At 34.5% G+C, this 26308-nt stretch overlaps 1 protein-coding gene across 2 annotated transcripts in view; it reads left to right on the top strand.

Annotated features, from left to right (window-relative positions):
* The window catches only part of LOC150095583 (rho family-interacting cell polarization regulator 2-like), a 327613-nt gene that overhangs the window by 184049 nt on the left and 117256 nt on the right, over nucleotides 1–26308 (top strand). For both annotated transcript variants that reach the window (XM_090410002.1, XM_090410003.1), the window contains one exon: nucleotides 4583–4704. In XM_090410002.1, coding sequence (XP_090266128.1) covers nucleotides 4583–4704 — 122 coding nt within the window. The remainder of the gene's footprint in view (nucleotides 1–4582; nucleotides 4705–26308) is intronic.

The raw sequence follows: 26308 nt of genomic DNA on the forward strand, positions 1-26308 counted from the left end.
TAAGATCAGTTCCAGGTGATTTGTTGGGGTCAGTGTGACTAATTGTTGTTTCTAATTCCATCATTATGAGGTCCTGAAAAAATATATCTTCAGAAGGATAGGTTCTAGATTTTATTAGCAGATGTTTTTCAGTTTTCATGCACCTTTCGTCTTCTTTGTTGTATTGCAGTTTGCTTACTTTAGAGCAATGTTTGACTAGAATATTTGCCGTCTGTTTGTTTGTTGCTGCTGTATTAATTCCTGAGGAGATTGTGTTTGAAGAGTGATCAGTATCCGAAAATGTTGCGTTATTTAATAATCTGATGATATTTCATCTCAATTTTTTGAGTTGATTCTATTAACTTCTTTCTGTTTTCTTCTTATTGTGATCTTTCCAAAATGGAATCCAATTATTTTTCCTGGATCCTCTGGGGATTGAATTTTTTGCAGCTCTCTATATGTTGGTAGTTAATTCTAGTAGTTGCTGATCTAGTTCTTTACTAGAGGATGTGCCAGTGCAATGCATTTCTAATAGTTGCATGTATTTATGCCAATTTGCTTTTCTAAAGTTCCAAGATCTCTTTTTCTGTGATTTTTGATCTATCTGCAAATTAATGATTGTGATAATAGGTCTATGATTGCTGATGGCATTCTTTAGTATTTTCCACTGGATAAGATTTGCAGTTTCATAGTCTAATGCTGATTGTTGGAAATCCCATCTGGGCCCTGTGTTTTTCTATTTTTAAGTTTGGTGAGGATTTCACATACCTCAGCAGGTGATTTCATTTGGATGGGGTTTATGTACTCTGTGTGTTTTAGTGTACAGTACCCAAGTTTGTACTTTACTGATTAGGTCTAGATTCACACGAGTGTAGTTTGGACTACAGGCGGTCCCCGGGTTATGAACGACCTGACTCACGCCGTTCCGTAATTACGAATGGGCTCTCAAGGCTCCCTATAAAGATAATTAAATTAATAATTTGGGAACTAATTTCTTTCATGCATGTAAACAAACCCACACTTTGCCGCATTATTAAAGCAGCTCTTCCCATTATTTGAAAGTCAAATTTAAGGGCCTGGGTCACACTTGCCATGTTTGAAGATTGGTTCTTGAACTGTTTTATTCCTGATGTGCAACGTTATTGTTTGGAAAAGAAAAATAAAATTTAGCTTGTGCTGGACAATGCTCCTGGATCCAACATCTTTAGATGACCTTCACCCTAATGTAAAGGTCGTATTTATATCACCCAACACTGCATCATTACTACAACCAATGGATCAGCTAGTCATTTCTGCATTTAAGTTTATTACTTACAACTTACATTCCTGCAAGAAGTCAGGGCTATGGAAGGTGATGTGATGGCCTTGGGAGAGTTCTGAAAGAATTATATTATTATATAATTCTTTATTATAATTATATAACATCATTATTATAATGATGCCATCAAAAACATTGCTGATTCTTGGGACAAAGTGAAGCAATGAACAATGAAAAGGGGGGTGGAACAAGCTGTGCCCTCAGTTCTGTGATAATTTTTGTGGCTTCACAGAAGACATTGTCAAAGCCAGAAATGCACTGCAATTGGATATCGATGGAAATGATGTCATTGGCTTACTAGAGTCCCATTCACAAGAATTAACCAATGAAGACCTTATGGAGATAGAGAAGCAGCTGATAGGAACACAAAGAATCAGAAGATCCAGAACCAGGAAAGTTTAAGCTTGAGGAGCAAGATCCTAACATTCAGCTGTTTACAAAGGTTTACCATGCAGTTAGTGAGAACATCAGCTACTACAAGGTCATTTATGATGGAAAAAAAAAAAAAGGCTGTACAAACAACCCTAGATACCTTTTTCAAGAAACTGACTTCAGTGGTAAGCTCCCCTCCTTCAGAAACAGAATCAAATCCTGATTCTCCAGCACCAGGTCCATTCTCTCTAACACCATCTCCATCATCATCATCTTCTTCTGATTAATGTTAGCCTACCTTCTTGCCACAGAAATGCCCCTTCCAGTAAAGCAAGACATTGATGCAACCTTTAATATTCTTTTTTTAAAATTTCTCCTATCTGAACTTTTTGTATGAGTTTATTTTTATGTTCTGTTTGTTTGAATTAAAAGAAAGAGCACAATAGTTTATGTAACTTATTATTACAGTACCAGAGGTATTATTATTACTATTAGTACAGTATTACACTGTATTAAGTGCATATCACATTTCCTTTGTAGTCCTATTGAGTGCTTGTTTGTGTTCCGTTGCCAGTGTTCTGTAGTATTGGCACCTCACTCTGTTCTTTTCATAGATAAGGTTTTTAATCTTGTTTGGAAGTCGGTCGGAGTTTGTGCATGGCACATCTGCGGTGACAGCTGTTAATTCAGCTGTCACTGCAGTTCCTTTGAGTTGATGCAGGAACTGGGGCAATAGATTCATGTAGAGCAATTCTTTTCATTTTTTTTTTAAATTTCCATTTAATTCTTGCCATCTTTAGTTTAATTTTAATTTGATCATCTCATCAGAGGATATTATAAATGAGGTGTCAAATCATCCTTCAGTTCATTTAATTCTTGGATTTTTTTTTAAATTCTCACTTAAAGCTTGAGAATACCTTTATAAATAAAGGTTGAACCTTTATTTATTAAGGTTCAATCCTTAATAAATAAAGGATTGAACCAAGAATATAATTTCTTGTGTCTCAGCTTCAGCTGAACAAGTAGGAGGAAACACTTTTAAAGTTCCAGGGAAACAGGAATAGTCATGCACTTTAAATAAATAAATAATAATTAATTGTAATTACTTTCCAAAACTTGGAGATAGACATAATCTGTTCAATTAAGATCTGCTACTGCTGATGAGACATAAGGAAGTATGCACATACTAATATACTATAAGACTTATTCTTGTGTTCATATTTTAAATATTGAAGCCAGTTCTTCTGCTTTCTCCCTGAATGATGCCCGTGCTACATTGAGCAAAATATATAGGAGTATTTAATAAATTTGTGTTTCCTTTATGTTTGAAACCATTATTTTAAAAAACATAATGTCTACTATGCATTTTTCCATTAAACAATTGGTATAAAGCAATCTTTTCTCCAACACAGTGTGGCTTTCATACACATCATTTAGCATGAGACCATTTGGTCTCTTTTAGCAAAATCTATAAAATTTACTGTCTACCTAAATTTTAGATTTTAAGTCTGCACATATTTAGTTCATTCTGAAGATTTCAGGTTGGTGACAGTAATTTAACCTACTTCAACCTTACAGAATTTAAATGCTAATTCTAGATTTGTATAATTTCATGCTGTTTTAGTGCTTTCTTGTCTCTTATTTATTGTTTACATTTATATTTTTTTCATGTTGTCATTTTGTGTACTTTATGTAGGGTTTCTCAATCCTGTGTTGTTGTTTTCCCCTTGATTTTTTTTTTTATTTTTCATGATTTTCTTTTGTTATATTTCCGACCATCTGTGTTGTCTAATGATTGTGACATCATTTGATAAGAAATTAAGTTGGTATAAAGTTGCTATTAAGTTGCTATATTGAAAGTTTTCAGCTTTCATTATTTCTTTCTATTTTTTATTTATTTATCTTGTATTCATTCCATTTTTAAGATTACAAAAAAAAAAAAATCTCAATAAGAAAGGATTTTAGAAATTGTTTAATATAGTTCTTTGGTTATATTATAAATTAAAGAAAATTAAATGAGTTTAAGTGAGAATTTAAAAAAAAATCCAAGAATTAAATGAACTGAAGGATGATTTGACACCTCATTTATAATATCCTCTGATGAGATGATCAAATTAAAATTAAACTAAAGATGCCAAGAATTAAATGGAAATTTTAATTTAATTATTTATTTATTTTATTTAATTATTTATCTAAATGTTTGATAAATGATTATCAAACATTTAGATAAATAATTAATTATTTTTTATCTAAAAAATAGTAAAGTAAAGATTTATTTTACTTTGGTATAGTGCAGTGGCATGTAGCTTATACCTTGTACATATGTATGTTTTCCTGATGATGGCCTCAATACAGAGGTAGAAATGTCGTTGTTACTTGGTTGATGTTAAGTAAAGTAATTATTCTAACACTTGTGTTGTGTCTCCATAAATTTTTCACTACGAATTCAGCTTTTATTATTTGTAATAGCTTAAGAAAAGCATTCGCTCTGTGGGACTTTTCCATAATTCATTATAGTTATAGTGGTGTTTGCTGTAATGTGCATCTACTGTATTCAAATTTCAGAAGACTATGAAAATCTCCTTAAAAACAAAAGTGCTTTAATGAAAAATATGATAACCTGAAGAGTTTATCTTACTATTGGCTGGATTTGAAACCAGATCTTTCCATTTGAGATATGTATAGACAAAAATTGATATTAATATAGGGAAAAAAAGAAATGATTAGATTATTGCAACCAGTGTGACAAGTCTGAAATTTTAGGAATCTCTCACTTACTCCCTCCTCTCTCCCTCCCTATCTCTCTCTCTTCCTTATTGAGTGTGAATATAAACATATATTTTGCTACAGGTATGTGTGCATGCATGTGCACACATCCATGCTTATTTCTTTTCTTTTTGTCCATTACTCCAGAGACATACACAAAGGCGGGGATCTACAGGGTCCAATATCAGCATTTCTGTAGAAAGTGCACTTGGTTGCTTTGATTTTTTGAACAGTGCTATAGAAGGTGATGATGACAGTCCAGAAAACATGTAAATATAATTTATATTACTTCTATATCATATATTTTAAAATCATTTGAATACTTGTATCTTTGTTAGCCCCTTGGTAAAAATATTCATTCAAGAAATTTAAACTGATTTAAATAATTAATTTTTAACTAAATACATAAATCTGAGCTGCTGCTTATAAGTCACATAATGTATATTTGTTAGATGAGTATTTTATTGCATTTTGTAATGTGTATATTGTTTATATAGTATTATACCATGTCTGATTTTCCATGTTATTTATATTTTTCTGAACCTAATTTTAAAATGTGAAATAACCAGATGCTACACTGGGAATGCTCAAAGATAAAACTAACTACATAATAAGAGGTATTTTGTATTGACTTTGGACAAGCTGGAAATTTTCTGATGTTTGTGACAGCCTTCTTTTGAAAAAGAAAACACTTTCTGTGTACAACAGCAACAAGGGGATCGCAGGTGTTTGATTTTCATCATCTAGTATGAAACCATCTGCACAGAGCCTTAAAATTTCTTGGAACAGTGTTACTTGGAGCAGGTAATCTTTCCAAGATTATCTCCCATAGTTTGCTCACTGCATTGTGTGTTGTAGGTTTCTACCTTTCTTGGACATTATTGTTATTTAAAAAAGAAATAAATACTGCTTTTTAATAAAAGCAATTTTTTTTTTTTTATCTTTTGTATTTGACCAGAAAGAGAACTGAAATAACTGGTACTACAATTATGTGTGTGTAGGGGGGATTGAAGGTGTGAAATAAAGCCAGCAATGATCAAAGGGAGATACTTACATAACACTGATCAGTTTATGGTAACAGTTAAAAAAAATAATCAACACATTATTGCATATAATGTGTTGATTGCAATAATCAACACATTATTGCAATAATCAACAACAATTAGTTTACATTATTGCACATTTGTATCTAAATCCTTGTAGAGCTTCTGTTGTAAAATAATTAAATAATAAAAAGTTACATGTAGAAAGTTTTTTTCACTTGGCTGCAAATTAAAGTAAATTAAACTTGCCAAAAAATTATATTCTTGTTTAATCCTTTATCTAAATGTAAGCAAACAAAGTTTGCACATGAGATATCTTCACAATTAGGCTACTTGTGTATAGCTGATGGCTTCACTTCAATTGCCTTAGTATCCATAATGCCAAGTATCCTTTCAGACATGTATAAGGGTGTAAATTATGGGTAGGTGACTACTCAGACCAGTTCAAACTTTATTGAGGTACTCTTCAAGGCACCTCTCCAAAAACTCTAGAGTGATCTCCAAGATCACTGTACATCTCACTGAGTGAACCTAAAGGGTCTCTACTAACTCCTGACCAGAATCACTGCAGGAGAGAAAAACTCAGCAATCGTTCCACTCAGTGATAGGCAAAAACCTGCTACCTAGAAGAACTGCTTTACTCCCCAGGATCAGTGAGAGCCAGATCCAGAAAAGGTACCAAGATTGAATTAATGCAGAAATCATATATATATATCCCATATACAAAAAAAAAGATGTATCACTTTATTAAAATTCTCTGGATTAGAGATAGGTGTCAAAAGTTTTTTCACTTAGCTCCAAATTAAATTTAACTTGCCAAGAAATTATATTCATGTTTAAGCCTTTATCCAAGAATGTACACAAAGTTTGTGCTTGAAGTAGCTTCACGACTAAGCTACTTATATATATAGAAGCTGATGACTACACTTGGATAAAGGATTAAACAAGAATATAATTTCTTGGCTAATTTATAACCAAGTGAGAAAACTTTCAACATCTATCTCTAATTCAGAATATTGAATAATAAGGTGATATACCTTTCTATCGTATACAGGAAATATATGAATTCTGCATTAATTCAACCTTGATATCTCTTCTGGGTTTGGGTCTCCACTGATGACATTATCAAATGTCTCTAAATCTCACTATTAAATTCATCTTTGGGTTTGCTTTCAGGTCAGGAGTGATGAGTTAAGTAGTGATCCTTCATGGTCACTCAGTGAAATTTAGAGTGATCTTGTAGATCACTCAAGAGTTTTTGGAGAGGTATCTCTGCACTTTAACATACCTTGGTAAAGGCTGAAACTGGTCTAGATAGTAATTCTTCCCATAATACTTAGCATTATACACTTCCAAAGGGATGTGTGCTTTGCATTTTAAGATACGAAGACATTCGATATGAAGTTATCAGTATGTACAAGTAGCCTAGTTCTGAAGATACTTCACATGCAAACTTTGTTTATTTACACTTGGATAAAGGATTAAATAAAAACATAATTTCTTGACAAGTTTAATTTAAACAGTTACCTGATTGTAAAATTATACAAGAGCTTATTTTTATACAATTGACTTTTACTGTAACAGACTATCATAACAAACATCTTGATTGAAGCCCATAGGCATAATGCTATTCTAATTAAAAGAAAATTCATAGTAACAAAGTTTCCCTATAATAAACTATTATAATTAAATAGTTAAGACAGTCAAACAAGCATTTTATGTCACTGCATTTAATATGGGTTTGCCAAATAGTAATTTGTTGTCAAAATGTCACTCCTCCCTCTCCATCTAACATAAAAAAAATAAAAAAAAAATATATATATATATATATAAATTTTTCATGTAGTACTATCATATCCTGTACACCCCTTGAGGGTACATGGCAGGAATTTGATGATGATGATGATATATATATATATAATTTCATAATGTGTGTGTGTTGAAGTTGACTAGCATGATGCTTTGATCTGTTTTTAGTTTGTATACAGTTGGGAAATAAGCGTTAAGATCTATGTTTTGAGTTTCTAAGTTTTAAATTGTTTAGGTGAATTAGCAGCTTTGAATGTAAAGTTCATTGAATATGAATTGTGAAATGTTTTATGATACTAGTGAGTGTGCAAGCAGCTAAGCCTAACTATTTTCTGTAGGAGCATCGTATAGTATGGTAGGTGTATGCATATGTTATATGTACCTGCTATTGGAATTTTGTCATTAGTACTGTCTGCTCAATTTAGTTGAGGAATCCTTATATAACCATTATAATTTTAATATATTATGGTGCTTGTATTCAGTCTTGGGCGCAGGTAGTAGGGTTTTTTCTGCCAGTTTATCTGGCAATTTTCATCTCGCAAGCAGGCAAACCGGCCCCGTGAACATATGCTACTACAGCCAAAAATATATCCCCCCCCCCCCCAGCAGCAGGCTAAGTGACAGGTTGGTTGGGAGTGGTATTAACAAGAAGTCGCATATAAGTAACATGCGGATCCTGCATAGGAAGCAGGAATAATGCGTAGTGAAAGAAGAAGATGGTGCTTGTATTATGTTGATATGGTGATTTGAGTTTAAAGGTATATGTATATTTTGTGAAGATTAATTTTTGACGAAACAGTAACCAAAATTTAACAGCTATGGAATCTCAGCAAATTTGTTTGAAGTTGACTGATCATCGGCTGAATATGTTAGCAGCATTGGTGCAATTATTTACTAGTAAAACTCTAGTGGATGTAACATTAATGTGTGAGGGCTTTAGCCTAAAGGCATATAAGATAGTGTTGTCTGCGTCAAGTTCGTTCTTTTTCAGCTTATTTCTTGAAAATCCTTATAACCTTTCCATTGTAACTTTGATGCATATGAAATTCCCTGATCTGAAAACTATTGTAAGCTTTATGTATAAGGATGAAGTTAACGTTTCGAAAGACCAGCTTGCCATGCTGTTAAAAGCAGCAGAGTGCGTAATGGTGAATAGTTTAACTGAGGCCATAGTTGGATTGTACAAATCCGGTCTTTCCTTGGAGTGCCTGTTTCGTGTGGTAATGAACAATCTTTGTTTCCTTGTTCTGTGCCAAATATAACACCAGCATTATGCAATATTGCACAGAATATGTGTGGCTTTGGGCTTGGTGTCTTGCCATTTGGACCAGGTGATCCAAATGGCTTCACTCCAAAAATGAGTGAAGAAAGACCCTTTTACATAACAAATTAAAATAGTAATTTTATTTCAAACAAGGATAATATTTTATATGGTAATTATAACAAACTAGGATTTTTCTTATTTTCTCATTAAGTAATGAAAAACCTTGTAATGCTCACAGCTTAAAATTCTATACATTAATTCTTCCCTTCTTCTTAGAAGCCCAGTTGTCAGCAGCTTTTTCGTAATTAAAATCTATTGGGTCTGGTCCCTCCAGTGAAATCAGAATCAGATTATTTAGAGTGTTCTGACTGATGCGATTCCTCATACAGGTTTTTATCCTCTTTAATGCAGAGAAACCTCTTTCACATTCAGCTGTGCTCACAGGTATGGCCAGTCCAGTAGCAGCTAGTGTTGCTGAATTTGGAAATGACTCTTTTGAGCTCAGATGTTGTTGCTAATTTCAGCAGTATTTGTCTTGGATCTAGATTTTTGATGCAACTGCCCATTCTAGTTTAGTGCTTTCATAGTTTAAAACTGCAGGACTTCCATTTCTAGAATAATAATCAAAAAGAATCTCAGAAGTCTCGCGTTGATCATGACTTTCTGCATTGAAAAGTCTTGAAAAGCAGGAAATGATTCCACATCTGGAAATCTTGCTTCTAGGTGTTTAATAACTGTGCCTATGTATTTATCATATATTGTAGTCTTAAACATAATAACATTAGAATCTGAATAAGCAGTGTGAAGGTCTGACCATTCACCTGAAAGATGCTGATGAAGATTTCAAAAATAACTGCCAGGAGTGTCTTTCAATTACATGATGGATAGTTTTCTGGCTTCTAAGACTGGCTCTATTTCAGTTAAGTCAACATCTTGTCTTTGCCATGATCTAGACAAGTTAGATAAATGTGGTAACACATCTGAAAACATCATTAGTGAAGCAACGAAATTGTATGTTCTGATATATTTACTCTTAAACCTTCAGCTGTGATATCATTTCATTCGGCAGTGGCCTCTCTTTCCAATGCAGCTATAACACTCACCATGCATTCTCTTAGAGACTGTATTGCAGAATCATGAGACAGCCATCTAGTGTCACTAGCCATTTTAAGCTTAATCTGAAGACAAAATTTAACCCAAATCCAAAATCTGAGTATATTTTAGATTTGGGTTAAACCAGCCATCCTGACTGAGGAATTTTGGAAGAAGAAAAACAATTGCCTTAAGATATAATTAAACATGACTAAATAAGACACTTCAACAGCTGCTTGGGTACTAGCAAGAGCCAGTCGGTGGTTTACACATGACAGTTGACTGTGAGTCCATCTGTTTTATCTTTGAGCAGTTTTGCAACTCCCTTTTGCTTTCCAATCATGACAGCTGCTCCATCAGATCCTAGGCCCACCAGATTACAAGTTTTTATGCCTAGACTGTCAAGGGTTTCAATTACTTTGTTAGTTATAGTCTCAGCTTTGCCATCAATGATATTGCAAGTTGATACAAAACTAACCCTGACCTCTTTAAATTGACAAACATATTTAATGTACACAATCAGCTGTTTTAAAACTGAGATGTCTGTAGTTTCATCACATAAAACACTGAAATAATCTGCAGAATGTATATTTTTCAGTATTTCAGATCTAATTTCTGATGCTAAAATATCAATCAACTCTTGCATTATTCTTTCTAAGATATAATGTGCATTTTTACCAACGTCAAGATGTTCTAAGTAGGAACAGCCTATAGCCTTGCAATGCTCAAGCAATTTTTCAAATAATGTAGTATGTGGTAACTCATTTTTTGCTAACCAATGCATAGATCTTAAAGCTTCCAGAAAAGCATCTCTCTTCAAGTTATTCAAAATTGAAATTGATTTTTCAATTTGCCCTGTTCCTTCTAGTATACGTTTTTCAATTATATCTGAACAAGAATCAGTGTGTAACATGCTTTGTTCATGGTCATCCAATCTTTCTTTTCGAAGTCCTATGCATGGCATAGTTACCCAAGTCACTTCCTTATTTGTGGGTTGTCTCTTTCCGTATTGCATATATGTGGAGGAACACATCATTCCATTATCTTTCACCACTAACCAGTAGAATTTTTTAAACCACTCATTGTTAATAGCTGATAAGCAGTGTTTGGAAACACGTTTTATATTTGAAAGAGCTCTGCAGAAATCGACGATTCTGTTATTGGTTTGGTGTCTTCGCTACTATGCTTATCGGTTTCATCTTTCTTAAAATAACTTAAGAGTGTGGTTTTCTGACTTGACTTTTTACTCATTATGGGATAATTTAATAAATACAAAATATCATTGTTATTAAATTAATCAGAACAAATCACTGAATTGTGCATTGACAGTAATACCCGAGACACATAACGCGCATTATGTCGCAATTTTACTATTTATAAGTATTAATTACTAGGAATGAGAATTGGTATCACTCGAGACTGACATAATCCTCGAGAGTTTCGAGAATTCCCTGAGATCACAACTATATTTGATGCGCAGGCCTATTTTCTTTTACAAAATAAAATATTAAATACTTGACTCACGATCTTCAGACAAAAACCATTATTAAGAAAAAATAAACATAGATTTTTAACATCGATTTTTGCCTTCGATTCGAATTCGCTCAAATTTTACAATTTATTTCTTTCAAGCATCAAAATTATGTTTCTTTCGTAAAAGATCTTCTTTGTAACCGATACTGTTGTATTCGAGATCCCGATTTTTGTCTTTTTCCACATACAGATTGATGTGCATCAAAGTGAAAATCCAAAGCTCTTGAGATTGGCTTGCAATGCAAGAAATTGAGCTGGTCTCACAAGTATCAAGACTCTCCGGTTTAATTTCTCATCACTATTAATTAAAAAATGTCTTAAATTATTTTTCCATTCTTGCTCATTATTTAGCCATGTCAATTCACAACATTAATTAGCTGGGTGGTCAGTAAATTCCATCCAGGACATTCTGAATGGGCAAACAGCCCAGCTGGGCTGTTTGCCCATTCAGAATGTCCTGGGGAGAACATAGAGGGATATGTTCAGAACTACAGGTTAGGTAACTATAACAAGCTTCGTAGTGAGCTTACAGCCATCCCATAGTAGAAAATATTGCAGGGGGAAAGATGTTAGCAGTGCATGGGATATATTTAACGGGTATCTGAGGGAGGCAATATCAGAATGTATTCCCATGGTTAGGAAGATTAACAAGGTAGGCGTTAGATGGATGAGTAGTAGTATCAGGCTTGATCTACAAAAAAAAGAAAACGTTATGAAGAATTTACAAGGAGAAAGGTGATCAGTACACTCATGAACAATACAAAGCTCAGGCTAGAAAGATTACCAGCATAGTAAGAAAAGCAAAATCCGATTATGAGAAGACCTTAGCTAAGGAGATCAGGGGTAATTCCAAAGAGTTCTTTCGCTACGCGGCAAGTAAAAGGAAGAATGACTTTGGAAGGATAACCCTAGTGGGTGCTGATGGTATTGAGGTGACCAATTCAGATGTAACAGTAGAGTTACCGAGTGATCACTTTTCAAAAGTCTATCACCAAAGTGAGGATATCTCTGTACCTGTAGAAATAACTGATGTGAGAATTCAAGTTAATGAAACAGAGGTACTTAGAATATTGCAGAATTTAAATGCAAACACTGCTCTTGGTTTAGATGGAATATCAGCTCAGGTGTTACGCAAATGTGCAAATGAATTGTCAACTCCTCTTACTTGGTTATTTAACTTGAGTTTGAACTCTGGTATGGTCTGTAGGGAGTGGAAGGAAGGCAAAATAGTTCCTTTGCTATTTACATTTACATTTAATGATACTCTATTAGGGCCAACATGGTTTTGTTAAAGGTCAGTCCTGCCTTAGCAATTTATTAACTTTTTATAATAGAGTGACATCTGAGTTGGACAAGGGGAATGGTTACACAGTGATACTTCTGGATTTTGCAACGACTTTTGACAGGATACCACATGGAATACTGTTGCGCAAATTAGAACAAATGGGGGTGGATACTAAACTGGTGTTATGGATAAGAGAATGGCTTATGGAGAGATACCAGAAAATAATGTATGGAGGAGCAGAGTCCAGGATGAAGCAGGTGACCAGTGGTGTGCTTGGGCCGTTATTGTTTAATTTGTACATAAATGATATAAGAAATGACTTGAAGGGAGATGTTCAGTTGTTTGCTGATGGTGCAAAGTTGGGAAGTGCAGTAAGAAATCAAGCCGATGTTGAGAGTTTGCAGGATGATTAAAATAAGCTGGCAAAATGGGCAAAGGGTAATGGATGTCATTTCAATGTGGAAAAGTGTAAAGTTATGCATTTTGGGGTTAAAAGATTTCCAGCTTTGTACCATGTTGATGGAACGGTGCTCCAAGAGATTGATTAGGCTAGGTATTAGTGGATAGGGAGTTGAAATTCAGAGGACAGATTGCTAAGGTATCCAAGATAGCACATAGGATTACTTGGTTATTGAAGAACACACTAACATCCAGAGATAAAGAGGTTGTTATTCCTCTTTATAAGGCATTGATAACTTCCACATTTGGGTTATTGTGCTCAAGTCTGGTCGTCTGGATTCCTTAGAGATAAGGAATTGGTGGAGAGGGCTCAGAGGAGAGTGACTAAGTTGGTGAGCGGTGTAAAAAATGCTCCCTACATTGATGAATTGAGAGCTTGTGGATTACAGAGGTTGGTTGATAGGCAGAGAAGAGGAGATATAATAGAAACATTTAAATTACTTAAAGGTTTTTATAAGATTGATGCAAGGGAAATATTTCAGCTATGTGATAGTGATGTAAGAACAAGAGGTCATCTCTGGAAATTAAGGAAAAATGTGGTTAACAAGGGTGTGAGAACTAGATTTTTTGCTTGGAGAGTGATGAATGAATGGAATGCATTGTCTGACTCAGTTTTGAGTACCTCATCTGTAAATGAGTTCAAGAAGAGGTATGATAGATATTGTTTTGATAGTTTGGGTCTCCCGCGATGAGTCTTCTGACTCCATGGAGATACCCATATAATAATAATATATATATATTTTTTTTTTTTTCCGGTTCTTTTGTTTCAGTAATTATGTCTCCTGTAATTATACCCATACAAGTTTCACTTTCTCCTCAGTGTGTTCAGTTCATTGACCTATCATAGCTAAGTATAATCTGGTCTCATATAAAATTGAAGTCATGATTTGGTGGATTGATCTCATCTACAATAATCTGCTGGATCTTTCAAAGCATATATGCTCTGGTAGCTTTGTGTGTTTTGTTGATTAAAAAAAAAGCTTAGCTATGGAAAGTAAAGTCCTGCCATGTTTTATGAGACTCGCTAACTCATCTTTGTTTGAAACCCCTGGTTCCTCACATCATAGTACAGTATACCGAAACAGGTCTTTCCAACTGAATGATATCATTGATGCTGACTGAACTATGTAGACCATACACAATCATATTTTGAATTCTTAAGATTAACTTACGACAATAGAATTTCTTATCTGAAGTTGAGCAGACTAAATTTTCAAGTTTTGTAACAAGAAGAACTGTAACACACAAAAATATCAACACTTGACTACTTTCTTTGGATTATATAGAAGAGTAACTCTGCAGGACTAACTTTGACTAATGTCATTGACATCAATCATTATCACATTTGAATTTAGTCTGGAGGTCTTTTTTTTGACATATGTACTGTATACTTAATTTTATTTCTCCTAATTTTATTATTGTCCATTTAAATGACTCAAATTTTAAGAGTGATCCTGAATATCAAATTACATGAAATTTTATGATGCTAGGGAGTAGTTATCATGTTGAATTGTTTCAATGTTTTATTGTACCAATAAAAATTTTAAAAAATGTGATTATAGTGAAAACATTAACATCATTTGAGATTGTTTTGCCAATAAAAATTAATTTAGCATGTTTTGTCGTGTTATAAAGACAAAAATAAGAAATCATCATTTTAGTATTAGCATTATTTTTGAGCCTCTATTTAGTCAGAAAAACTCAGCATAGGAAGGCAGACTCTCATAGATCACAGTAGACATTGTAGGAGTGGTCTTCCAAAGGTAATACCTACATTGCAATAGCTTCTCACCCAAAAGTTGATGTGTCAGTGAAAAAAAAAAAAAAAAGCTTCCAGTCCCTATTATTTTTATATAATGTTTCTCAATATAATTTCTTACCATTTCAGTATGCTTCATCTACTGCATAACAAGTTTTTCAAAGTGGTTTTAAAGTTATATAATTTTACTAAATAATCTGAATGTTACTTAAATGGGAGATTTTAGAAGAAACAAACAAAAAAATTTAAAATGCTTCAAACAACCATTGCTTTCCAAATTGAAAAATATTCAACAGTCAGTTCAGTCATGTGTATCATTAGGAATGTCATGCAGTCTGTCTATAGTTATGTAGCATTGTATATGATTGCTGGCATAACAGAGCTCTTGAATTTTACATAAACTAATTAAGGACCTCCAGGTGATATGTAGTGTAATTCATTGGTTTCTGTTTAATGTGCCATTCATGATTTACCTTGGGTGACTTTTTGAACATTCTGATGAAAGTATTTTTCCTCTAAGTAAGGCATGGAGGTTGCTTGCCAACCAACAATGTGAGGATGTGTGCCAAGAGTCTAATTGTTTCTTATTTTCAACATCACTTACATGCCGTTTTTTACAGTTTTCGAAAATTCTCCCAGTTTGACCTCCATATACCTATTCACTGGAACAAGGGTAAAGGTTATTTATAGAATGAAACACTGGTTTGAAGGCTATTCTGATGATGAATTTTAACATTAAACTATCTGTCTTGACATGTTGCTAAATGTATGGTAAGGAGGATAGTGCCTTTGTAATTGATTTCCTGATTACCATGGAACAGTTGGTCAATAACTTCTTTGAGTAGTCATTTTGGAGAAATTGCGAAATAGGATTTGAAGTTCTTCTTTTCTTTTAATTTCATCATTGTTATTTATATTCAAGGCTTTGTTTTTTAAAGTTCTGATAATGCATCATTTTTGTTGAGGATAGTGGAAATAGCTTGTATGTAAGTACTGACTCATGTGGATTAGTTTTCTGTAGACCTCTAATGTTAACTCTCCACAAAGTATTTTTGTTGACTAGAATGCTTAGGAATGGACCATCTTTTTCCATTTCTAACATGAATTTGATCTTTGGATGGTGATTCCTCACAAAATGTACAAAATCTTTGAGGTACTTTTGGGTAATACCTTCTCTGCTTAGTATGCTCACATGAGCATTAGCAGTATTGATGATAGTTAAAGTTGTCCTTAAAATACAATTTGTAATGGATCAGTATGATGTCATTTTTCTTGTATGTTTTTTTAGATTATGAGTTTAATTATTTAATTTAGCTGACCTTAGCACACATTTTTCGGTATTACAGTTTATTTTAAAGGAAGTGTAAGTTAATTATTATTAGATTTTAATGAGTTTGAGTTTTTTATGTTTACTGATGAGTGTGTATAATTACTGTAAATAATATTTAATAAACTATTTTTTTTTTATTTGGATGTGAAAAATTTTTCCACATGATTCTTTTTCTTATGGTGCTATCTTCTATCGAAGGTCAGCGACTATCTTGGCAAAGAAACTGCGCGCTCCTGCGCCAATTGGAGCAGTTGTGCGCTGCTCTTTCCTGTCCACGTCTTGATGTTGTCAAACCATGATATTCTTTTTCTTCCTCTAGTTCCTTTGCCATCAATTCTTCCTACCAAAATAGTTTGTAGAAGTTGGTATTTGCTGTTTCTCATGATGTGGCCAAGATATGATTTTTTTGTTTTTTGATTATTTGTACAAGATCTTTAACTTTGCCAATGGATTTTAAGACATCTTCATTGGTAATTTTTTCTGTCCATGATATCTTTAGCATTCTTCTATATAGCCACATCTCAAAGGCTTCAATTTTCTTGGTGGTTGTTGCCTTCAATGTCCATGTTTCAACTCCATAGAGCAGACTAGACCACACATAGCATTTCAGCATTCGGCATCTGACTTCCATGTTCAGGTCTTTATTGCAGAATAATGTTCTCATTTTCATGAAGGACTGCCGTGCAACTTCAATCCTTGTCTTTATATCTATTTCAGGATCCCACCTTTCATTAAGACAGCAACCAAGATATTTATATCTTGACACTTGATCAAAATTTTTCCCATTGGGTGTCAGTTTCATTGATGAGGTTGAATGTTTGCTGATGACCATGTATTTTGTCTTGTTGATGTTTATATTTATTCCCATTCTTTGGCTTTCTATGTATACTCTGTCATTGAGTTTTTGGACCTCCATAATGTTATCTGTAATTAGCACGGTGTCATCTGCATATCATAGGTTGTTAACAATCTTTCCATTTAGTGTGATTCCCTCTGGACATTCTTCCAATGCCTTTTTAAAGATTACCTCTGCGTATATGTTGAACAAGAGTGGTGAGAGCATGCATCCATGTCTCACTCCTCTTTTGATGTTAATATCACTGGTGGTAATGTTGTCTAATTGAATGGTAGCTGACTGATTCCAATACAGATTTCTTATTAGTCTTATGTCTTGTTCATCTAGCCCTATTTGTTGAAAGACTTCTATTAAGTTAGTGTGTCTGACTTTGTCAAATGCTTTTTCAATAAAAGTGAAACATATAAAGACAGATTTCTGTTTCTCTATGCATTTTTGTATCAATATTTGGTCACAGAAAAGGGCCTCTCTAGTACCAAAACCACTCCGAAAACTGAATTGCATGTCACTTAGAGTTTCTTCGCTTTTTCTATAATGACTACAATGTATATTATACATGACAAACAATTCTTGTTTTAATCCTATTAAAAAAAAAAAAAAACTTTCCACAACTATAGTCTGACCACATAAGCGAGAGCTGCTGTTGGCAGACTGCCAAAAGAGTCAATTCATGTTGAAGGGGAGAAAGAAATAAGGCTATGTATGAATTGCTCACCAACACACGAAATCACTTGCTTTATACGTAAAATTTTCCAACTGTTATACAAGCAAAATAGTTACTACTTTTAAAAACTACAATGATCATAAAAGAGAAGTTAATTTTCCGACGTGTAATAATAAACACTCATCCCACAATACAGATTGATTACCCTGTTATCTGAATGGATTCTCCTTTTGACATGCGCATAAGTGTCAAAGGGTCTCGTATCTGTGGGCATACTATATCTCTCATTCAAAATATTAAGATTATATGCATTTTTCCCTTATATATGGAAAATATATGCTTCTGCGTTGATTTAACCTTGGTGTCTTCTTGGGTTTAGCTTCCACTGATGGTAGCTTGCTTCCTGGTGAGTAGAGAGATTGCATGGTGGTGCATTTTTGCCTACCACTCAGTGGAGTCACCACTGAGTTTCCTGTCCTGGAGTGACACGTGTCAGAAGTGATGGGTTTAATATTTTGGAGAGGTACCCTTTGCACTTTAATAATACCTCTATACAAGCCTAAACTAATATGGATAGTGACCCTTCACATAATGTTTTTGCATTATGGGATACTGGGGCAATTGATGTCAAGCCTCTGTATACAAGTAGACAACTTGTAAGTGACTTCACACTTTTGTTTGGATTTGGGATTATAACAAGAATATAATTTATTGTTGAGTATGATATCATCATCGTCAAATTCCTGACATTTACATTCAAGGGGTGTACAGATTATGATAGTAATCTGTACACCCAAAGTGTAGCCACAAGCAAGGAATAAAAAAATCATTAGCTTGCTATGAAGAAATTTTGCGTGACAAGAAAAAGACATTATGCCGCCAGACAAATCTATTAGATTTTATGAAACCATCGATATCGAAATAACTTTCTTTTTTTTTTATGTACAAAAAACTACAATTATGATTATATTTCTTAAAAAATGTAGGTGTTTTTGTAAACCTTTGGTCCCAATTGTACGTTTGTATATATAAATTACATGCAAAATTATACCCCGAGTGGTCCATTAACTTCGTGGCTTTACTGTATTGCGAAAAACATATGAATACAATATCATTGCTCATCATTTATTTATAGACTTTAAATATGCATATGACATTGTTGACAGGCATCAGTTATTTGTGGCAGTGATGGAATTGAACATCTCAACTGAACTAATTCAATTAGTCCAGGTGACAGTGAAATCCACTTTGTCATATTAAAATTCAATCTGATTTGTCAGAAGAATTTGAAACAACAAATAGTTAAAGCAAGGAGATGCATTAGTGAAGGCTTTAAGAGACTCTGGAATACAGAGAACAAATACAATTTATTATAAATCAGTCCAGGTCTTGGCATACACTGATGACATCGATATTATTACTAGAACACAGAAGGCCTTGGTAGAGGCATTCATCTCCCTTGAAAACTCAGCAAAAAATACATGGTTTCAAGCCCCAGTATTAATAACATGAATTTATTAGGTTATATAACATTTCAACAATAAATGCACTCGAAACAATCAAACACAGAATAGCGATAGGATGGACCACCATGAGAAAATTACAGAAAATCTGGAAAACAAACAAGATATCTAAACAAGACAAAATCAAATTATATGAATCAATAATTATACCAACAGTTAACTATGGAGCAGAAGTATGGACAATTAAGAAAAGAGAGGAGAAAAAACTGTTGGCATTTGAAATGAAAACATACATACATCTTCAAGGCCCACCTTTCCTAATTGGATTGTGGAGGGAACAGCTGCAAGAGGAACTTTCAATGGTCATGATCCTCTGCCACTAAACTCAGGTGTTCTGGTGGGATTCCCAAATGTGTACACCCAAGGTTTTGGATATAATCTATCCAGCGAGTCCTTGGCCTCCCACCCTCTGGCTTGGCAAAGAGGGGCTGCTGAGGGGAGCCTCTCTTGTGGCATTCTGACCAGGTGTCTGTACCAACGTAACTGTGATCTCTCAACACAGAGAAGCAGCAGTTGAGTATTGAGGGTTTTCCGAATTGCAGAGCTTCTGACTCTGTCGAGTCTTGTCAGCCCCGCAACCCCTTGAAGGAACCTCATTTCAGCCGCTTGGATTCGTGTCTGCATTATTTCAGTCATTAACCAACTCTCATGACCATAGGTGAGGATGGGAACATAGACTGTATTGAAGACAGCCAGCTTTGCCTTCTGGCTTAACTCCCGCTTCAATACTACCAAACGGCCAAGCTCCCGCAATATTGAGCTTGCTAAGCCAATTCAAGTATCTAGCTCTACATCACATTTTCCATCATTTGTGAATATGGACCCAAGGTATTTAAACTTCTCCACCTGCCTCATTGGGACTCCACTTACATGTAGAGTGCACTGGGATGGTTGTCTCGAGACCACAAATGTTTCAGTTTTGGCCACACTGATCTTCATTCCGGCGTCCGCACAAACAGCTACAAACCTATCCAGGGTCTGCTGGAGGTCATCTGTGGAAGAGCTAAGCAGAACTAGTTCATCCAAAAAGCAGACATCCAATGCTACATCTTCCAATTCTGACACACTCACTGCCTTGGCTGTGCTTATCAATCCAGTCCATAAATATTATGAAAAGGAGGGGTGACAGAACACACCCTTGGTGGAGGCCAACGGAGACTGTGAAAGGTTCAGACATTGTGCTGTTTACCCTGACACAAAACTCTGGGCATCCATACAGGGACTTGATGGCAGCTAATAGTTGGCCATTCACTCCATACGCCTGTACTACTTGCCAAAGCTTATCCAGAGGAACCCGGTCATATGCATTCTCCAAGTCCACAAAACATGTGTAGATATTCTTGGCATATTCCCAAGATTTCTCAAAGATTTGCCTTAAAGTGAAGATTTGGTCAGTTGTGCTTCTACCAGGACGAAAGCCACATTGTTTTTCCTAGAACTTTGACTCAACTATGCTCCTGCACCGTCTTTCCAAGCACCTAGCATACACTTTCCCAGGCCGGCTGAGCAGAGGGATGCCACGATAGCTACTGCAATCCTTCTGATCTCCCGTCTTGAAGACTGGTATTATTATGCCTATCTGCCATTGCTTTGGTGCTTGCCCAGATATCCAAGCAGCCTGACACATTCGAGTCAACCAGAGAACGCTTTTAGCATTTCGCGCCAAATTTCATCATCGCCAGCAGCCTTGCCCGATTTTATTGCTAAATGGACCTCTTCTGCTGTGAGACTAGTCATTTCCCCAATCTGCAACTTTTGGATGTCCACAACTGCTGGGCCATCCCGGTTAAGAAGGCTCTCAAAGTATTCCCTCCATCTGTGGAGGATATCCTTCTTGTTTGTTAAAAGTGCACCATCAGAGTCCTTAATTGCCCTTGCTGTGCACGATTTCCTCCCTTGAAGGTGGCGGATGGTCTGACAGATCTCTTTGTTTGCATTTGCATAGGATGAGTCTAATCTTTCTCCGAAGGATTCCCAAGCCTTCTGCTTTGCTGTCTTTACTGCCTCAGCAGCAGCTTTTCGTTCCTCAGCATACCGCAAACACATCTCAGGTGACCTGACCCTAAGCCATGTTAGGTAGGACTCCTTTTTTGCCCAGGCAGTTTTTCGGACTTCTTGGTTCCACCAAGGTGTCCTTTTCTCACTGCCCGTTGCCATGCCAAGCCGCTTTCTGCCACAGCATGAGAGTGCAGAGGCAGTGACAGCTGTTCTGAACAGCTTCCACTCCTCCTCAACATCTGCAGTATGCTTGGGAATTTCTTTGAACCTGGAGGAAATGTCATCTGCAAAATTCTTCCTCACAGCCTCATTTTCCAATGCCTCCCATTTGATGTGGTATAGCTGCTTAGGCCTACCAGCGTTGATGGTAGCATCTGATTTCTGAAGCCGTGGAGTGCAGTGCTAACAAGGTGGTGGTCAGTTGACAGTTCTATCCCTCTTCTCAAACGAACATCCAACACTGAGGAAAATGGGTCTGCTGAGACTATAAAGAAGTCAATCAGAGACCTTTATTCTAGTGTATCCCTGTACCGGGTATACTTATGGACTTCTTAGTGCTGGAAGAAGGTATTCATTATGACAAGCTGTTAGTAGAGCAGAAGTCCAATAATTTCAACCCATTCGCGTTAAGGTCAGGGGCACTGTTTCTCCCAACCACACCCCTCCATGTCTGGTCATCTGTTCCAATATGTGCATTGAAATCACCCATTATTGAAATGAAATGCTTAAGAAAAATAAATAAAACAAGTTGGATTGAAAAGAAAAACAAATAGCACAGTTAGACAAGTATTATCATATAAGAAGTCAATATTAGAAATAATTAGAAAACAACAATTGAGATTGTTCTGCCACGTTGCAGGTGTTAAATTGTGAATGAAACTATGTTGTGTAATTTATTTTTTTTCATTCACATTTAACATTGCTTATTATATATTAATCATGATTTGTATAAAAATTACTTATTGTTCCTTAATTAAGGATTACTATTTAAATATTTATTCTAAACTTAACCTACTATTAATTTATTAAATAATAATATGTGTAGAAATTTATGATAACTAAATATATATGTAAAGTAACGAAAAGTGTATTATAAATAATTGTATACGTAATGAAAGAGCGCTGATTAAGTAGCTCAAATATTCTGTTTATTCTTATTTGTGAAAATTTAACGTTATGTAATCACTTATGTAAGAGTAGAGCGTTGTATTACATTAGCGAAATGTTTACGTTCATGCGTTGTCATGGAGACGCATGAAATAAACAAGCACGAGTCGAATACAGCGTGACCTTCGGACTGAAAGGGTTGGAAAAGAAATAAGAGAAGATTATTAATTAGAGAGAAGAAAGGAGTTTTTGCAGAGTGGGAAGGAAGGTAGGATACAAGCAAAAGAAGTAGAAGAAAAGTATAAGTTCTCTAGGGCAGAAATTCATGAGAATAGTGTTTAGAAGTGAGCCAAAACATAGTGAATCATATACTTGGCTGCAAGTGAAGTCAGCTGTGTTGTAAAGGAAGATTAATGCCGTAACCGGATAAATAAAGAACTGGACATTCAATGCAAAATTCTGATTAGTTCCAGTTAGTCTAGGATTACGTCTTAATTCTATGTTGCCCTGAGAAGAATTATAATGAATTTATCTAGTTGCAGAAAAGTAAACAAGGAAAGATATCAGTGCCTTATTGATGTGTTTTTTTTTTGAGTAGTGAAGCGCAATTAACAGTAGTTCAGTTAAATCGTTGGAGAATTTTTATTAATGTGTTCCGCCAACGTAAATAAGTTAATTCATAAGTGTGCTCACAATTAATTGATGTATTGAAGATTGTATCTGGTAAGAGTAGTCATATTTGTTTGTTTGTTCTAACATTAACATATCTTCGAAGTTCAAAGTCCGAAATAAGATTGCTTGGAATATTGTCTACCTTGATTAGTGCTTCCTGTGAATTTAAACATTAAGTACAGCTGATAGATATTTGGAGACTGTTTAAATAAGAAGTTTCGTTTTACTAACTTGAGTTAAGAAAGCTTGTGTTATTGAAGCAGTGAATTGTATGTTAAAGTTTAGAACATTGAATTGGAATGAGTGACTTAGCAAGATGTATTAAGTTATTTGTATTGTTTCATTTAAAAGTAGAATTCTTGTATTTGTTATATATCATATATTAAATGTTTTATTTTGTTAATCTAATTATTGTGTTTGCCTGAATTCCTTTTTATTGCACCGTTCATAAATATTCGAATCTTGCAGGAACCCCAAGTAGAATAGTAAATAATTCGGCCTAATGAGAAGACTGCTAACTTAATTAAGAATTGATCTTACTATTTTATATAGACTAATCTAAAAATAGGGTGGCGCAGTATAATTATAAATTTCTCTACTTTTGGATCGGTGATCAATTTGCGATTAAGTGTTATATTGATAAGAGTGACTTGAACCAAGATGGCGAATTTAGAACATAACATGAAAATAGAACATCACGACACAGGCATGGACGCAGATAGACTACCTAACATCCTAATAAATACTTTTACAACCAAAAAAAGAAGACTCTGGAGACCGAGAATCACCTGGCTGAAATCAGTAAGAACATTTCAGGATGTAGAACTTATAATGAACATTTTCGAAAAGTAAGGAGAGAAGAGACTGGAAGATCCTGCTGAATAGAAAACTCAACCCGTCTTAGACAGAAAGAGAAGAAGAAGATATAACAGTTGGAAATTATAAATATGGACATGTGGAAAACTTTATATAGTTAGGTTCCATGATCAGTCATGATAATGATACAAACCTTGAGATTAGAAAAAGAATATCTGTAGCAAATAGATGTTATCATGAACTTTTAAGATATACCAAATCAAGACTATTAACTCTCCAAAGTAAAATTAGAATTTATAAAACCTTAATTCAACCAGTATTAGTGTACACATCGGAAACACAGAGCATGAACAAACAGGATATAAGAAGATTAAGTATTTTCGAAAGAAAAATACTACAAATTATATATGGACCAGCCAAAGTGAATAATGAATGGAGAAAATGGTATAAAATTGAACTGTATGATTTGTTTAGGGAACCAGATATTATTACATTCATAAAAATTGGTTGACTACAATGGGCTGGACATTTAATAAGAATGGAAAACCTAAGACCAGTAAAGAAAGTCTTTCTTTCTAACCTAGATGGGAGGATAATGTGACAGAAGACGACAAAACTATTGGGGAATGTAATTGGATGACTAAGGAAAAAAACAGAGAAGAGTGGCAGAAGCTTCTGAGGAAGGCTAGGACTCTCAAAGATCCTGCTCAATGGAAGACTCAACCTATCTTAGACAGAAAGAGAAGAAGATATAACAATTGGAAATTATGAATTTCCAAACATGTGGAAAACTTTATATATTTAGGTTCCATGATCAGTCATGATAATGATACAAACCTTGAGATAGAAAAAAAATATCTGTAGCAAATAGATGTTATCATGAACTTTTAAGAAATATCAAATCAAGACTATTAACTCATCAAAGTAAAATTAGGATTTATAAAACCTTAATTCAACCAGTATTAGTGTACACATCGGAAACACAGAGCATGAACAAACAGGATATAAGAAGATTAAGTATTTTCGAAAGAAAAATACTACAAACTATATATGGACCAGCTAAAGTGAATAATGAATAGAGAAAAAGGTATAAAATTGAACTGTATGACCTAGGCAACCTTCAGCTAGTATTGGAAACCATTCCATACCAACTGGTTGGAATTTATATGTATAATCATGGTATTAAAAAATATATATATATATATATATAGACTTGTTGTTGTTGCTCCCAATGTAATTTTACAACCAATAGATAATATTAATAATAGGACTCTAGCGTTGATGTAGTAAGTTTTTTTTTCTCCAGAGATCAGGCCAATAATTTTTGTAATGGTTGGTCAGTAACTGTAACAAACCATGTAGATTGTAGTGCAGCTTGTTTCTCTGTATATAGTATATATGTTCCAGAAGATGACCCTGATATAAAGGTCGAAATGTTGAATGTGGATTTTGGTTAATATGAAACTAAAGTTTTACTCAAACATGGTAGTTGTCTCCATAATTTTCTAAAATATATTCGGATCACCGTGTAAGCCTAAAAGAAAGGAACTGTATGATTCGTTTAGGGAACCAGATATTATTACATTCATAAAAATTGGCTGACTGCAATGGGCTGGACATTTAATAAGTATGAAAAACCTAAGCCCAATAAAGAAAATCTTTCTCTCTAACCTAGGGGGTTATAGATCTAGAGGAAGACCAAGAACTAGATGGGAGGATAATGTGACTGAAGACGACAAAACTATTGGGGAATGTAATTAGATGACTAAGGAAAAAAACAGAGAAGAGTGGCAGAAGCTTCTGTGGAAGGCTGGGACTCTCAAAGGGTTCTTAAGCCGATGATGATGATCTGTCAAGATTCCAATATTATCAGATCGTATATTTCTGTCTTTTAAGCTGTTTTTTATTGTATCACTCCATCTACATCTTGATCTTCTTCTGAGTCTTTTCCCTACCAACCTGGCAAAGAACACTTGTTTTGCTAATCTTTCCTTTCCCATGTTTAAGTGACCATACCACCTGAGATTAGCTCTACCAACACATTCCTATATGCTAATAATGGCAAGTTGTTTCCTAATATCCTCATTTTTAATGTGATACTGCCCTTGATGCTATCTGTTCACTCCATTAATCTTTCTCAGAACTCTCATATCAAAGACCAGTTTTTGATCAAGTGTTTTACTGTATTTGCTCGAATATAACTCGCACTTTTTTCGCCAAAAATTAAAGTTAAAAAATCATGGTTCGGGATATATATGCAGGTTGTGGGTTCAAATCATGCGCATTGGTGTTTATGATGATGTTTAGGTGGTTGTTTAATTTTATTGCTCAGTGTGAGACCACCACCTTTGCTTTGTAAGACTGAAGTGGCTTGAAAAATTAGAAAAGAAGTCTAATATTGGTGAATAAAGAGCAGAAGTTGCTGTTTTAAGGATACTTGTGACATAAGACTGAATGATAAATGCACGTAAACACAAGAAAGATATTTAATTAACCAAATATTTCGGTCTGGAAATAGCAGACCATCTTCAGTGGTATTACAAGAACAGTTTTAAAAAATACAAGCTAGAATACTAACAATAGATCGTTAAAAATAGAACATGCCGCGTGATGTTATATCACTGAGTATTAAGTATAAAATGGAACATTTTGAAGTAGAGACA

The sequence above is a fragment of the Typopeltis vanoorti genome, chromosome 20 (assembly GCF_054136105.1).
Source record: "Typopeltis vanoorti isolate ZY-2024b chromosome 20, IOZ_Tvanoo_1.0, whole genome shotgun sequence".
In the NCBI taxonomy this organism is placed as follows: Eukaryota; Metazoa; Arthropoda; class Arachnida; order Uropygi; family Thelyphonidae; genus Typopeltis; species Typopeltis vanoorti.